The sequence below is a fragment of the Oryx dammah genome, unplaced genomic scaffold, assembly GCF_014754425.2.
Source record: "Oryx dammah isolate SB20612 unplaced genomic scaffold, SCBI_Odam_1.1 HiC_scaffold_21, whole genome shotgun sequence".
NCBI lineage: Eukaryota > Metazoa > Chordata > Mammalia > Artiodactyla > Bovidae > Oryx > Oryx dammah.
Genome location: NW_024070205.1, coordinates 76,246,811 through 76,261,184, shown reverse-complemented (window position 1 = coordinate 76,261,184; position 14,374 = coordinate 76,246,811). Strand labels below are relative to the sequence as shown.

The following is a 14,374-nucleotide window of genomic DNA, read 5'->3' as shown; positions in this document are numbered from 1 at the left end:
AGAGGAAGGCAGACCCCCGCCCAAGGTCAGGGTTGGGTCTCTGGGGTTGCAGACGTGCCGCCTCGGATGCTGTCGCCCCGGAACCAGCTCATCAGGGTGATCCTGTACAACCGGACCCGGCTAGACTGCCCGTTCTTTGGGTCTCCCATCCCCACGCTCCGATGGTAAGTTCCAGGAGACCAGGCTTCCCCGACGGGGGCATCTGTAGGGGCGTCTGTTTCACCTCTCTCATCGCATTCGGCCCGTGAGAGGGGTTCAGCAAGTCCTGGGAGCCGCAAAGGGTGGAAGCTGAGACGAAGCTGGCAGAGCATCTGGGTCAGGCCTCTTATTGTGCAAGGAAGGAAACTGAGGCCAGAGGCTTGCCAAGGCCAGCCATGGGTGGGGGCAGACGCGCAGCTTGGGGTCCCTTCCCTCCCGGGCTGGTCCTTTCTCAGCATGCTGTGTATCCCGCTGCTCCGTTGTGAGGTTTAAGAATGGACAAGGAAGCAACCTGGATGGTGGCAACTACCACGTCTATGAGAACGGCAGTCTGGAGATCAAGATGATCCGAAAAGAGGACCAGGGCATCTACACCTGTGTTGCCACCAACATCCTGGGCAAAGCAGAGAACCAGGTCCGCCTTGAGGTCAAAGGTAAAGGAGAGGGTTGCTAGGTAGAGGGTGCAGTGAGTTGGGGAGTGGGGGCCATTTTTAACTTTGAGAATGCCGTCTCCTCAAAGCTATCCGTGTGTGTCACTTTGAAAATGCACCACCCTTAATGTTTAATCCCTAGTGGGACCTCCCTCAGGGCCCCCGGCTGGCCTGGGTGCTGCAAGTACTTCCCTAGGCAGGGAAGCCTGCTCCCCACACCAGCTCCCCACCTCCACCCCAGAAACCACGTCCTGTGTTCCTGAGCCAGCGAGAAAGGACCTGGGCATTATTTCCACTGGGGATCTCCTGTTCTGGGCCTCCCCGACCAGTTCACCTAACTGAATCCTATTTCTGGCACCCTCTGCGGTCCATGCAAGCTGGTCGTGCACGTTACCCCGTGGCCGCTCGCGGGTGGGGGTGGTAGAGAGGAGCTCGAGCTCAGGCGCTTCTCCACAGACCCCACGAGGATCTACCGGATGCCCGAGGACCAGGTCGCCAAGAGGGGCACCACGGTGCAGCTGGAGTGCCGCGTGAAGCACGACCCCTCCCTGAAGCTCACAGTCTCCTGGCTGAAGGATGACGAGCCGCTCTACATCAGCAACAGGTCTCCGCTCCTGCCTCCCTGCCTGCTGCCCTCTGGGGCCCTGCCTTCTCCCTTGCTCCTGGTGATGCGTGGACACACCTGGGGCTCCTATGTCGGTGTTTCGCTGCAGAACCGCCAAAGAGGGTTCTAGACCCCTCAGGGGAGACCCCCTCCAGTGCCTGCCCTCTCTCCGCTCAGCGCCCTGCTCCTCTCTCCTCCTTCCCTCCTTTCCCTCCTCTCTCCACCTGCACTCTCCTCTCTGTCCTGCGGCCCCTCCTTGCTCCTCTTCGGCGTCCAGACTGGACGCCCCCCGCCTCCTTGCAGGCCAGCCAGCAGTGCTGCATCCCCCGACAGAGGGCGGGGCTGCCTGGGCAGGCTCTGACCTGTGGTTAGTTGGCTCGCCCTTACTGTGCCCTGGGCCCACGCCTGTCCTCTCCCTCAGCCAGAGTCAGATCTGACTGGAGTTGAGGGCGGGCCCAGGCGTAGATGGTGTGTAAAGTTCCCCAGCTCTTGGGAATACGCAGCTGGGGCTGAGAACGTTGCTCCGAGCCTCCCTCCGGGCTCTCTTCTGTGCCAGCTTTGGTCTTGGGGCAGGGTGCACGTGGGTACCAGCTGGGTCTGCTGATCATCTGGTTTCCTGGAGGGGCATAATCCTCCAGTGGGCACGGGTTTGCTGGCACCCAGCTCCTGGGTGCCCTCCTCCCTCTGTGGAGACAGTTCAGGGGAGCCCAGGGCACTTGGCTGAGCGCAGGCATGGCTCTGGGTTGGAGACAGAGCTGGTGTGCCTTCAGCGGTGTGCCGAGCTATGCCCTAATTCAGGAGGGGAGCGCAGAGGGCCCGGGGTGGGGATGGAGCCCAGCACGGTGAATACGGAGGGGCCGCTCTAGTGCCTCCCGTGTCCCGTCCCCTCCGTCGAGCTCCGCGAGTGTTCAGCGTGACAGGAAGACCCTGCCCCTCCCACAGCACCGCGATGATCCCCGCCCCCTAGGAGGGGCTGAGGCTGCCCGCTCGGACCCACTGTCCCCACCCCAAGGAGAAGAAGGACAGGCAGTGCCCGCCACCCCCGCCTCCCCACCTCACTGTCTCCCCTCCACCTTCCTCCAACCCCTCCCTGTTCCTTTGCAGAATGAAGAAGGAGGAGGACTCCCTGACCATCTTTGGCGTGGCCGAGCGGGACCAGGGCAGCTACACGTGCGTTGCCAGCACTGAGCTGGACCAAGACCTGGCGAAAGCCTACCTGACCGTGCTAGGTAACCACCGCTGCCCCCACCCCGCCTCCCTGCGTCCAGAGAAGTGGGGGTGGCTCGGAGGGCAGCGCCCGCGGTCAGCCAGCCCGCCGGGCGTGGGGGTCCTCTTGTCTGAGGGTCTGAGGATTAGGAAGCTGCTCCTCTCAGAGCAGGCTGTACTGGATGCCTTACCTCCTGAATGGAATCGCTGACTCGCCTCAATCCTCAACTGAAAGGTGCCAGAGGAGAGAGGGATGGATGGGGTTCTTATTGTGGTCGTAACCACTAAGTCAATTAAAACTGCCTATCCAACAAGATTGCTCTGTTTGGCCTTCCAACACTCGCTGCTGCTTTATTCTCTGCCCGCCTCTCCTGGAGGGATTTTACAGGGTGCCGGGCACTCCCGATGACTCCCTCTTGGCGGCTCGCCCCCAAGCCAGCCTGTAAATACGAAGCCATCCCAAACCCGGGGGTGTGGTCTCCCGCTCAGCAGAGTGTATCCTCTTTTCACCTCTGCCGTCTCGGTGTGTCCCTGCACCGTCCCGGGGAGCAGTGGGCCCAGCCACGGTGCCGGCACCAGGACAGCAAGCAGACCCGGCTGCGGAGGGAGCACGGGAAGGCCTTTGTGAGAGCCGGGGCACCCTCCATGGGATGGGGGGTGAGGCCAAGCAGGGGCTGCTGTTCAAGCCTGGCCTCCTGATCCCGTCCTTAGAGCACCTTTATCCCCAGATGACCTGCTAACCTGGATAACCCGTCTTACCTTTGCAGCTGATCAGGCCACTCCAACTAACCGTTTGGCTGCCCTTCCCAAAGGTAATTCATACTAACCCCGGGACTCACGCCAAGCACTCCAGGTGCCTCAGAGCGGGGCGTGTAGGAGGAGGAAGGCCCTGCAGGAGAGGAGTGCTGTGCACAGGGGAGGGGCCAGCTTGCCCCACCCCCGCCAAGTCTGACCCCTCTCAGGAGGTCCGTCCCCTCCCTTAGCCCTTCTAGTCCCGCCCCTTTGGCAGATTGAATTGTGGTCCCCTCCCACCCCTTACCTCTGGCCACGCCCACCACTCCCCTGGGGCGGCCTGTTCTCCACGCGTTCTAGGAACGCTTGCTTCCAGTCATCCGTAGGCCCATCTTTTTGGCAGCCTCTCCAGATCTGCTGTTACGCACCCATTTACAGTCCACATGCACATGTGTGCAACAGGTAAATGTGGTTGCTGGGACTCACCTTTCAGATCCTTCCAGTTACCAGCCAAAATGTGGAAATAACTAGTTCAAGGGGCCAGGATGGGAGAAACGAAACACGCCTGCTCTCCCCAGTCGGTGGCCAGGAGGGCACTCACACCCACTTCAGAAACCCAGTGAGACTGGAGCCCCCCAAAGGCACTGCCCCACCCTTGCGGGGGGACACTGTCCTGCTGTCCATCATGGAAGCTTCTAGACAGAGCTGCTCTCTCCTCCCTGGCCTGGTCCTCTGTGCTTGTCCGTGCCCCCCCACCCCATCCCCCTAACTGCTCTGCCCTGCAAGCTCTCCAAACACCCTCCTGGGCTCCTGCCCCCTCAGAGCCTCAGCACACAGAGTAAAGATAATTATAGACGGAAGTCCCATACTTCTTTCCTAAAGGTGTGACTCTTTCCCAAATGTTTCCACTCCAAGAACACCCACAGATTGGGGTGGGTTGGCCCCAATTCTCACTGCTCCCTGCACCCCTTGATATTCTTTGGGGGGGTGGAATTTGGGGGTCTTTCCTCTTTGTCCTTCCTTGAACCCCGAGGGCAGGGGTGGCCCCTGGGCTGACCCTCCAGCACAGGCTGGGGTTGGTCCCTGCGGGGGGTGAGCTCAGCCTGCCCGAGTCCTGTCTGCGGGACGGTGGCCAGGGCTGGGGCCCGTGCAGGCCGGGCCGGCTCTGACTCTGGAGGCCCCTCCCTCTGCCGCCAGGACGACCGGACCGACCCCGGGACCTGGAGCTCACTGACCTGGCCGAGAGAAGCGTGAGGCTGACCTGGATCCCAGGGGACGACAACAACAGCCCCATCACAGGTCAGCCACGGGCTCGCGCCAACCAGGAGAGAGGGACGCAGCCCAGTGGCCGGCCCAGCCCTGGCTTCGGGCCCCGCCACCTCCTCACTGGGTGTGTGCCCTGGGCTGTCGACAGGATAGAGGCCGTGGTCTGTCTCCCGTTCTGTGTTTGGGAAGGGTTCATGTGCCTCTGTCTCCCTACGGGGGGCTGTCAACACTGCTAGGAACCCGAGGGACATCCTGGGAAAGAGCTCACTGCCTCAGCTCCCCAGACAGTCCCGACTTCCTTGCCTCCTCAGACTACGTCGTCCAGTTTGAAGAAGACCAGTTCCAGCCAGGGGTCTGGCATGACCATTCCAAGTTCCCGGGCAGTGTCAACTCAGCTGTGCTCCGGCTGTCGCCCTACGTCAACTACCAGTTCCGGGTCATCGCCATCAATGAGGTGGGCAGCAGCCACCCCAGCCTCCCATCTGAGCGCTACCGAACCAGCGGAGCACGTGAGTGCTTGAGGGCTAACGGCAGGTGCTGACGCCAGGCACCCTGGTACAGACTAAGTTCCCCGGGTCCCCAGCCACCTGAATGTAGGCAAGCTACTCCAGGCTTCCTCATCTATGAAACAGAATAATTATACCATCTCCATTATGGGGCTATTGTGAAAATACAATTGTTTGAAAATACAATTCAGGTCCTTAATGTAATGTGCACAATAAATGTTAACTGACATTTTTATTATTACTTATTAGTAATAATTATGAATAATTCTTGATCTGCTTTAAAGGGAAGAGCTGTGAAGATTGGTGGTCAAAACATATACTCTCACGTTGCATAAGGTCTCTTAACATACTTGGGTAATGAAATGCTCAGATTTCTGAAATCACACTGGCTCACTGAGGGTGAAAGACGCTCCCCCAAAATGTTGAATGCCAGGATAAACCAAGTTGGTATTAAACACAGTTAGTGGATAATCCACATTGAGTTGGCTCTATTGATCATCTGAAGTGTGGAAAGCCTTATAATAAATGCTATCTTGTCAGGGATTAAAACTCAGAAGAAACTATCCCTCCTTTGGGGGTTTAAGTCTCAGCTAGGAAGGCACATCGTATGTACGACAGAGTGGCAGAGCAAGCTCAGCTGCGTAGGGGACGGAGTGTGTTGAGAAATGCAGAGGCAAGCATGGAAGGGGCCAGTCAGCTGGGGAGGAGAGGCTGTTTACTGTGCCCTGTAATGCATACCCTGGGTTTGAACTTTGTCTCCATTTGGGTTCCAGCCCCCGAGTCCAACCCCTCTGATGTGAAGGGAGAGGGGACCAGGAAGAACAACATGGAGATCACGTGGACGGTGAGAGCCCCTCCAACCCACCCACGATGCTTGCCTGGCAGTCTTGGGGGCCCTCGCCCTGTACACCCCTGGGACCCCCAGGCTGCAGGGTGGCCCAGGCGTCCTGCCTGGTGTGAGGGCCACTCTTTGCATCGAGCATCAAGAAATCAAACAGGAGAGTATCTAAGAGCAAGCTTTAAGACAGGAGCAGAGGAGACTTAGGAAACAGACGCTATCATTCTGGCAAAAGCAGAGAGAGTCCCACAAAACCAAAGCACTTCTTTAGAAGAAGGAGAGATTTAGATTAGTCCCCAAAAAAGATGTAGCCTAAACACTGGTACCTCACTTCAGTGAGTTCTGAGCTCCTCTCGCTGGAGATTGTTGAGTGTGGAGAGAGACCAGCCTAGTGGTGGGCCTCCAGTGGCAGCCATCTGTAAGTCCAGGATGGACAGAGGGACTCCAAAGATGACTGCCAGACCAGGATTGAAAACCTCATCTTCCATCTTGGCTCACCTGACCACATTTTCCAAACCAAAACTGGGATATGTAGCCTCCAAATGACATTTTTTTTTCCCCAAAACTGCTTCTAAGTCTGAGATGCAGATTCAGCCACTGAACACTTTTTATTTTTGGCTGCTCTGGGTGTCTGTTGCTGCATGAGGGCTTTCTCCAGCTGTGGAGAGAAGGCGCTGCTCTCTAGCTGCAGTGTGGGGGCCTCTTTTGTTGCGGAGCACAGGCTCCAGGGCACATGGCCTTTAGTAACTGTGGTGCACAGGCTTGGTTGCTCCACGGCATGTGCTGCCGGGGAAGTCCCAGCCACTGAGACGTTAACGTTTTGGTGCTGTTGCTGTGCATAATGGAAATAGACGGATGCAGAGTTTAGAATCACGACCATCACTGTCTGCCGAGGGCCTGGTCTCACAGCAACCTTGGCAGTTGGGCTGAGCCCAGACTTAAGACTCCAGGGCTCATCTTTAGGACCTGGCAAGAAGTGGTTCAGCTCCATATTGCAGGCGCCCAGGGAACGGGTTCCTGGACCAGCCCTTGGGGAACAAAGACAGAGTTACGCCCGCTCCCAGCTCCAGCCTTGTAAGAAGGGTAGGGCAGATAGGCGTGGATTCTCTAGGACTGAAGTCGGGAATTTTGATTCATTGGCAGCAGGCATGCCATGACTAAACCAGAACCTGCTCCTCTCTGACTTTGGAGGCTTGTTACATCACCGTGCACATTTTGCTTCTGGTTGCTCCATCACTGCAAAGAGTCCTGTTGACAGTAATGCTTTTACTGCCTGTGCACCTGCCGAGGGGGGGCTGTGAGGTCAGAGGGACTGGGGCCTGGGTGGGAGATCTGCGCGCTGCCGGCTTCGCAGGACTCTGGGCTCCCGGGGGACTCAGAGTTGGGGGCAGGCTCTCCCCAGCTCTGCAAGGGGCTGGCCACAGTTGGGCAGGCTGGGGACGGGCCTGCCGCGGGAAGAGGGCGAGCCGGGGTGGCCCAGGCTCCTCGCCAGTGCCCCACCACTCCTGCCGTCTCTCCCCACTCAGCCCATGAACGCCACTTCCGCCTTCGGCCCCAACCTGCGCTACATCGTCAAGTGGCGGCGGAGAGAGGCCCGCGAGGCCTGGAACAACGTCACCGTGTGGGGCTCCCGCTACGTGGTGGGGCAGACCCCCGTCTATGTGCCCTACGAGATCCGAGTCCAGGCTGAAAATGACTTTGGGAAGGGCCCTGAGCCAGACACCGTCATCGGTTACTCTGGAGAAGATTGTGAGTACCCGCCCTCCCTCCACCCCAGGCCCGCACGGCTGGGCTGCCCAGGCCATCCCCGCAGACCAGGAACCTTGGCATGGGCCCTGGGTCTTCTAAGAGCATCCTGGAGGACAGAGTTATCAGGAAAGAGGGGTTTCCAGCAGTGACTTAGAGCAGACAGACCCCAGGCGGTGCCGGGAGCAGAGATGGTATCATCTGAATGCTAGTTAGAATTAATGAACATCGTCACACAGTCCAATACGCTCACGTTATGAACATGAAAACTGGGGTCCTGCAAGGGAAACCCCCACCCATATTGCACAATAGCAAATTCCAGGCTTAAGAACAGAACCCATGTTTGTGTATCTTACTGGCAGGCCTTGCTAGCCCCAAGGACCATCTGACCCAAAGGCCATAACTAGATGCCTCCACAGGAAGCAGGGCCAGGCCAGACTCCTCCCTGGGCTCCCCAGGGGAATCCTGGAGGGACTGAAGTCCACAGCTCCTCAGACCGAATGCTCCAGGCCAGCCACTGCAACACTGGGCATAAAAAGAGGAGTTCTTTGGAGGCTGTCGCTGGATAAATCAACGTGATTGTGGGATATGTATAGAAGTGTGTACCTGCCTCTCCAGACAGTGGGGGCAGTACATCAGTACATCAGTCCTGCAGGCTGCTGAGCAAGGCAGGAGGGTTAGTGATGCCCCTCCTGGTCAGGGTAATCCACACCCTGGTGGATGTGGGTCTGATCCGAGAAGAAGCCATGGAGGTGGGTGGGGTGACCCGAAGGAAGGAGGGAGGAGAGTCTTGGGAAAGAGTGGATTCAGGGGGCCAGTGCTGGGGTCATGAGCAGGGCCAGTGGGGTTCACAACAGTGAGCTAGGAGGAAGTGAGGGTCAGTCCCGTGCCCCGCTTCCCTGGAGGTGATGGGGGATTGGGCCCCCTCGGGAGATAAGGAGTAGGGATCAGAAGGCCCTCTGTCCATCCCGCTCCTCATTTCCGTGGTGGCAGACATTTCCAGACAGAAGGCGGTGGGGACTTCTGGAGGGTAAGTATGGAAAAGGCAGCATCTGGCCATGGACTCACGGGCCACCCCACCGTTTCCATCGCATCTGTGTACCCCGCGGCCGATATGTTAGAGGGGATAGGGTCGATCCACTGTTGTGGCAGAGTAGAAAAAACGGGAGAGAGCCAATTATGGGCGCAGTGGCCCTCCCTCTGCAGGTAGTCACAGGATCAGAGTCTTTTCCTGAACTAGGCTAAGGGCGTCTTTAGTCTGCAGGCAGTGTTTCCTGCGGGGCCCTGGCAAGAAACAAATGCCACTCACGGGGGACTATTTCCACTGTGAGGACAGGGTTAGAGGGGAAACAGCAAGGTTGGTAAGCCACCGGGAGGCCAGCCACAGTGGAGTGCCATCACGCCACTTGGCCTGGAGGGAGTGCCCGGCGTCCAGAGTGGGCTGAACGCCCAAGCCAGCAGAGGGCAAGCAAGTCGGAGGGGACTCTGGAGTCAGGGAGGGGCAGCCCCCCCTGCATAACCAGCTCTCTGTCCCGACACATTGCAGATCCCAGGGCTGCACCCACAGACGTTAAAATCCGAGTCCTGAACAGCACCGCCATCAGCCTTCAGTGGAACCGCGTCTACTCCGACACGGTCCAGGGCCAGCTCAGAGAATATCGAGTGAGGAAGCCAGCCGCAGGCCCCATCTAACCACACAGCCCCCTAACAGGGCGAGGGGGTAGCAGACGCGGTACATGAGGTGTTTGGAAGGGGGCCTTGGGATAGTTGTCGGATCCAGAGTTAAGAAGATGATGTCTGAGGAATTACCTGGTGGTCCGGTGGTTAGGACCCCACACTTTCAGCTCCTTGGCCTGGTTGGGAAACTAAGGTCCTGCAAGCCATGCAGCACAGCCAAAACAAAAAAGAGGATGTCTAGAGCGAGCTGTTCAAAATACCCTCAGAAGAAACACGGATACGCCAGGTGTCTCTTGCACCAGGTGTGCCGGGTGGGCATCGGCCACACAGAACACACATCATGCTTGCCCTCCATGTGAGGACACGCGTGTATCTTCAGAGGCAGTGTTGAGGCACCGCTGAGCTACACCCTCCCCTCTCCTACAGGCCCGTCTGGGCTGCTTGCCTCACCCAGTCTGATTTCATGAAGCCCCAACTAACCGGAAGAGCTACTACAAGGGTACAGACCCTCCCCTGTTGTCACAGCCAACTGCAGCTATTATGGCCCTTGACTTCCCCCGGCCGCCTCTTCTCTCCCTGATGTTTCTCTCTTTGAATGAGCCTTGAATGGGTGTTCAAGGCTCTCCCTGATGAGCTGCTCTGGTTAAAACTTCTGGAGAGGCTGTGGCCCTGGGGTGACATGGGTTCTGTGCCTTAGGGGTCATCGGGGGTTGGCTGATGGACAGTTGGTGGCACAGAGGGAGTCAGTCTCTTCTAGGGAAATGGATTTGGCAGACTGAGGAAGGAAAGGGAGATGATATATATGCTTGAATGAGCTCTTCCCCAACTTGCACCTTTAACCTACTTGCCTGGAGATGTTTTTGGCTAAAGCTCTCTTTGGGTCCCCTTCTTAAGTCTGGACTTCCTCCGTACCTTGTCCTTGGAGGCCCTGGGTGATGCTGGTGTGACGGCCTGACCTGGGGCTTCCCTTCCACGGCTTATCACACCCCATGCCACAGCTTTCTGACTGTGGCACTACCACCTTCCACAGGCTGTCCCATCCCACCCCAGCCCTTGCCATCCCACAGCCTGGTCTCCCATTGGCTTGGACATGTCACTATCCTAATCGTTTTTAAATAGTATCAAAAGGAAGCTTTTGATTTTAAAGGACTAAACCCTTTCTTGTATTCAGACTTCTGGGGGTAACCTGCTACTTTTCAGCTCCTGTCTGCTGCCAATCTAAACCATACTAAATCTAACTCAAGGTGATGTGGTCTTTGAGCACAGAAAAGAGCTCTCCATGCCTGGGCCCTTGGCTCGAATTTGTGCTTTTGGTACAGACTCCCTGAGCAACCTATCCCCTGCTTGGAAATAAGTCTCAAGATGGAGCATCTCGGCTGTACGTTTGGCCAGCATGCCTGTTCCCCAGAGAGACGACATGGCTCAGAAAATGATCGAAAACAAAAGCTCTATTTGGTTGGACATCGGTCCCCACACGCTAGTGGCTAATGATCGGGGACTGTCAGGTTGCCTCCCTCAGCCCTCTGCGGGGCTGCTGAAGGCCTCTGCGATTCGGAGCCCGTGGCCAGGAAAGGGAAGACCAGTCACCACCAGCACCACCACTAACAACTAACCCTGCCCTGCCCGGCCGAGCCCTCACCAGCCCGCCTCTGTCCTAAGGCCTACTACTGGAGGGAGAGCAGCTTGCTGAAGAACCTGTGGGTGTCTCAGAAGAGGCAGCAAGCTGGCTTCCCTGGCGACCGCCTGCGTGGTGTGGTGTCCCGCCTCTTCCCCTACAGCAACTACAAGCTGGAGATGGTTGTGGTCAATGGGCGAGGCGATGGGCCTCGCAGTGAAACCAAGGAGTTCACCACCCCAGAAGGAGGTAGGTCCGGCTGCTGCTCCCCAGGGAGGGCAGGACGGGGGTGGCATGGCCAAGTGGCCCCAAGCGCCTCCGGCACACCTCTCCCCGGATGACACAAGTTGACCTCTGCACAACCTCATGGAGGGATGACCGGCATGCTGATGGCACCCGTGGAGCGCTGTCCCCGAGGCGGCTGCCGTGATGGGCGGTTCTGTGTCAGAACAAGACTGTGAGGCGGCTGGCAGAACTCTGGACAGGCTGTGCACATGGACTCCTAAGGACACTGTGGAAGCCACCCACGGCGTCCTGAGGGAGCCCAGGCACCTGGACTCCCAGGAGGCACCTGGACTCCCAGAAGGCACCTGGACTCCCAGAAGGCATCTGCTTGGTTCGCCAGCCTCAGCCCCAAGGACCTTCCCTCCTGTCACCGCTGTGACCTAGAGGCTGTCCTTCAGGGGTGCCCAGTCCTGGGACACCTGGGCAGGTCCCCGCGCGTCTCCTGTTCCTGCCAGGCCCCTCAGACCAGGCCCTCTTCTATTTCTCCTTCCTGCCTTCTTACCTGTTACTTTCCCCCATTCTTCTGCCCCTCCTCCTTTTTCCTCTCCTGTGTTTCCCCGCCCGTGTTTCTGTATTCCTGTATCCCTTCCTCCTTGTCTGGTTTTCATCACCAGCCTCTCCCCATTGCTCCGCTCCTGGCACCATCCGCCTGTTCCAATGTGGGTTTCTTTCTCCTCACCCCTGAACCTGGCGTTCTCAGCCCAGAAGCCAGGGTTTGATACTTTGACCCTGTGATGAGAATCCTTGTCTGAAGATTGAGAACTGCGGCTTCTGTTACCAAACAGAGGCTAAAATCAGTTTCCTACCTGAGGATGATTCTGCCCAACCTGGAGGTTTTTTGGCAGGATCAGAATCTAATGTGTGCTGTATTTAGGGTAGTTTTTAAAGGAGAACTTGACTGACTCCTTCCCCAGATATGCCAAGTCTGAGCCATGCTTGTCCTAGATGTGGGGAAATGCCATCCTGGATGAGGCAGTAGGTGCTAGCCACCTCACAGTCCTCCAGGTTCTGGCTTAGCAGCAATCCAGCACAGGGGTTGTCCAGAGGTCAATGCCTTCATACTTGTGCTTTGTTTCTTGTGTTTTCCTCATCCTGCCCGCCCCTTTCTCTCCCCCCGTCCCCCGCTCTCTCCTCCTTCCCCAAGTACCCAGTGCCCCCAGGCGTTTCCGAGTCCGGCAGCCCAACCTGGAGACAATCAACCTGGAATGGGATCATCCAGAACACCCCAATGGGATCCTGATTGGATATACTCTCAAATACGTGGCCTGTACGTTCTGCCGTTCTTTCTCTTGGATAGTCTGAGAATCAGAAACCCCATTCTCACCATTTTTCCTAAGGAATCAAGGTAGAAAGCCTCTGGGTACACAGGGCATTGTGGAGGGATGCAAGGGGCAGGGAAAAAGCTTCCTATAGGATTATGGGAGGCAAGTGAGACCCAATGCCTGCTTTCTTGTCACAGCTTCTCCTTCAGGGGGCTTCCAGTCAGCTGGTGAGGCATAGGGGGCATCTGGTCTGATGAGGGATTCAACCCCCAGGCTCAGGAATCTTAGAGTCTCTAATTCCTAAAAGTCTAGGACAGAACGTTTCTTACTTGACAGAGCTTCCATCCACTAGGGCAGACAGTACATGCATAGGGATCCATACAACACTGACCCTCGGGGCCACCTTAACACGTTGCCATTTTTGGTAAAGCAGCTGTTTGTGGAGTTCCCATGGAATATTAAATATTCAGTATTGAATATTGGCTCACTCAGGAGCCTGGGTTGGGATGACCTCACCTAAAGAATTCAGCATCACCAGGCAGGGACAGGAGTGTCATTCATTTGGAAGACTTTCAAATGTCTTCTAAAGTAGGTGATGTTATACCTTAATGTGAGGCTCAAAGGGCAGGCATTGTATTATTAAGGATTTTAATAGCCAACTGTGTGCTTGTATGTGATTCTGAATCCATCTCTGGACCTGACCTTCCCCCTCTGAGGTATATAGTGAATAGGCCTTTTACAAAGGAGGCACTAACAATGAAAAGCTTTAGTGGTTTTGCCCTAGTTCTGTTGAAAGGAAAAAAGGAACTCAAGTTTTGTCCTTGTTGAAAAGGCTCGAGGATTAAAAGTTGAATCTTTCAGAATCAGCCACATAACCTTGTGTTGAGCTAGCAATAATGAGATCAGTGGGAAAGTGTTAACCCTGGTGCGTCATCAAAGAGTCAGAGAGGAGTTGTGGCCCAACACTCGGCCTTTGAAACGTCTCCCAGACCGAGTCCTTAAGATCAGGAGCAGGTTTCATGGGTTCCCTTCCCAGCAGAGTCAAGAAGGCTTCCTCCTTCCAGCAGCAGTTTATATATAACCCATCATGGTCAACATTGCTAAAGCTCAATTCCACTTACCTGTCTCTCTCCAGTTAATGGAACCAAAGTAGGAAAGCAGATAGTGGAAAACTTCTCTCCCAATCAGACCAAGTTCACGGTGCAAAGAGCAGACCCCGTGTCGCGCTACCGCTTTTCCCTCAGTGCCAGGACGCAGGTGGGCTCGGGGGAAGCAGTCACGGAGGAGTCGCCAGCACCCCCGAATGAAGGTAGGTGCACTGCGGCGGCCGCGGGGCGATGGTCCCGGGAAGTGCAGGTGCTTAGAGAAACCCTGAGCTGGCCTCTGGCCTCCTGGGATAGCGGGTCCATGGCCCGCAGGCCCGCAGAGGGAGAAGCCAGCCTGCGTGCTGACAGGTAGGTGCCGGTGATGGACCTGGAAGACACGTCTTCATACTGTCCCAGCCAGACCTGGGTCCCCACGTGGCCTCGACTTGCTCAGCTGTTTACCTGTTGGGGGTACAGGGAAGAGAGTGACTCGTGGCCGAGCTGAGGGGACGAGAGAGAAAGCACGTTGGAAGTAAGTGTGCTCGCGCACTCCACAGAGCAGGAAGGTGTTTGCCAGGTGAGGGAGGCAGCGCTGTGATGGAGGTGGCCCCTGAGGGCCCTTCTCTGAGGGTGCCTGGCGCTGAGGGGAACAGGGACCAGCCGTGACTGACGCTGACTGCTGGCGTCCTGGGTCGAGCAGGAGACAGATGCAGCCCTCCTGGCGGCCTGAAGGGAGTGAGCTGTCAGGCCGAGGAGAGGACAGGGAACTGGGAAGCAGCCGTCGGCCCAACCAGCTTCACAGAGAGCGCGCCTGAGCGCCTTCCTGGGCACTGGCGTCTTCCCACCGTGAGCGCCCGGCCCGGAGCTGCGCGCCCACGCGAGGTCCACTAGAGGGCGCCCGGCCCGGAGCTGCGCGTGCTCGC

General features: G+C 57.2%; 1 protein-coding gene across 6 annotated transcripts in view; it reads left to right on the top strand.

The window, feature by feature from the left end:
• Window positions 1-14,374, top strand: part of NFASC (neurofascin) — a 95,321-nt gene that overhangs the window by 53,656 nt on the left and 27,291 nt on the right. For 2 of the 6 annotated variants that reach the window (XM_040262994.1, XM_040262993.1), the window contains 11 exons: window positions 53-164; window positions 466-632; window positions 1,086-1,233; window positions 2,338-2,462; window positions 3,207-3,251; window positions 4,369-4,470; window positions 4,749-4,946; window positions 5,717-5,787; window positions 7,308-7,530; window positions 12,249-12,371; window positions 13,502-13,675. In XM_040262994.1, the coding sequence (XP_040118928.1) occupies window positions 53-164; window positions 466-632; window positions 1,086-1,233; window positions 2,338-2,462; window positions 3,207-3,251; window positions 4,369-4,470; window positions 4,749-4,946; window positions 5,717-5,787; window positions 7,308-7,530; window positions 12,249-12,371; window positions 13,502-13,675 (1,488 nt within the window). The other 4 variants (XM_040262996.1, XM_040262995.1, XM_040262998.1 and 1 more) reach the window with 3 other exon arrangements.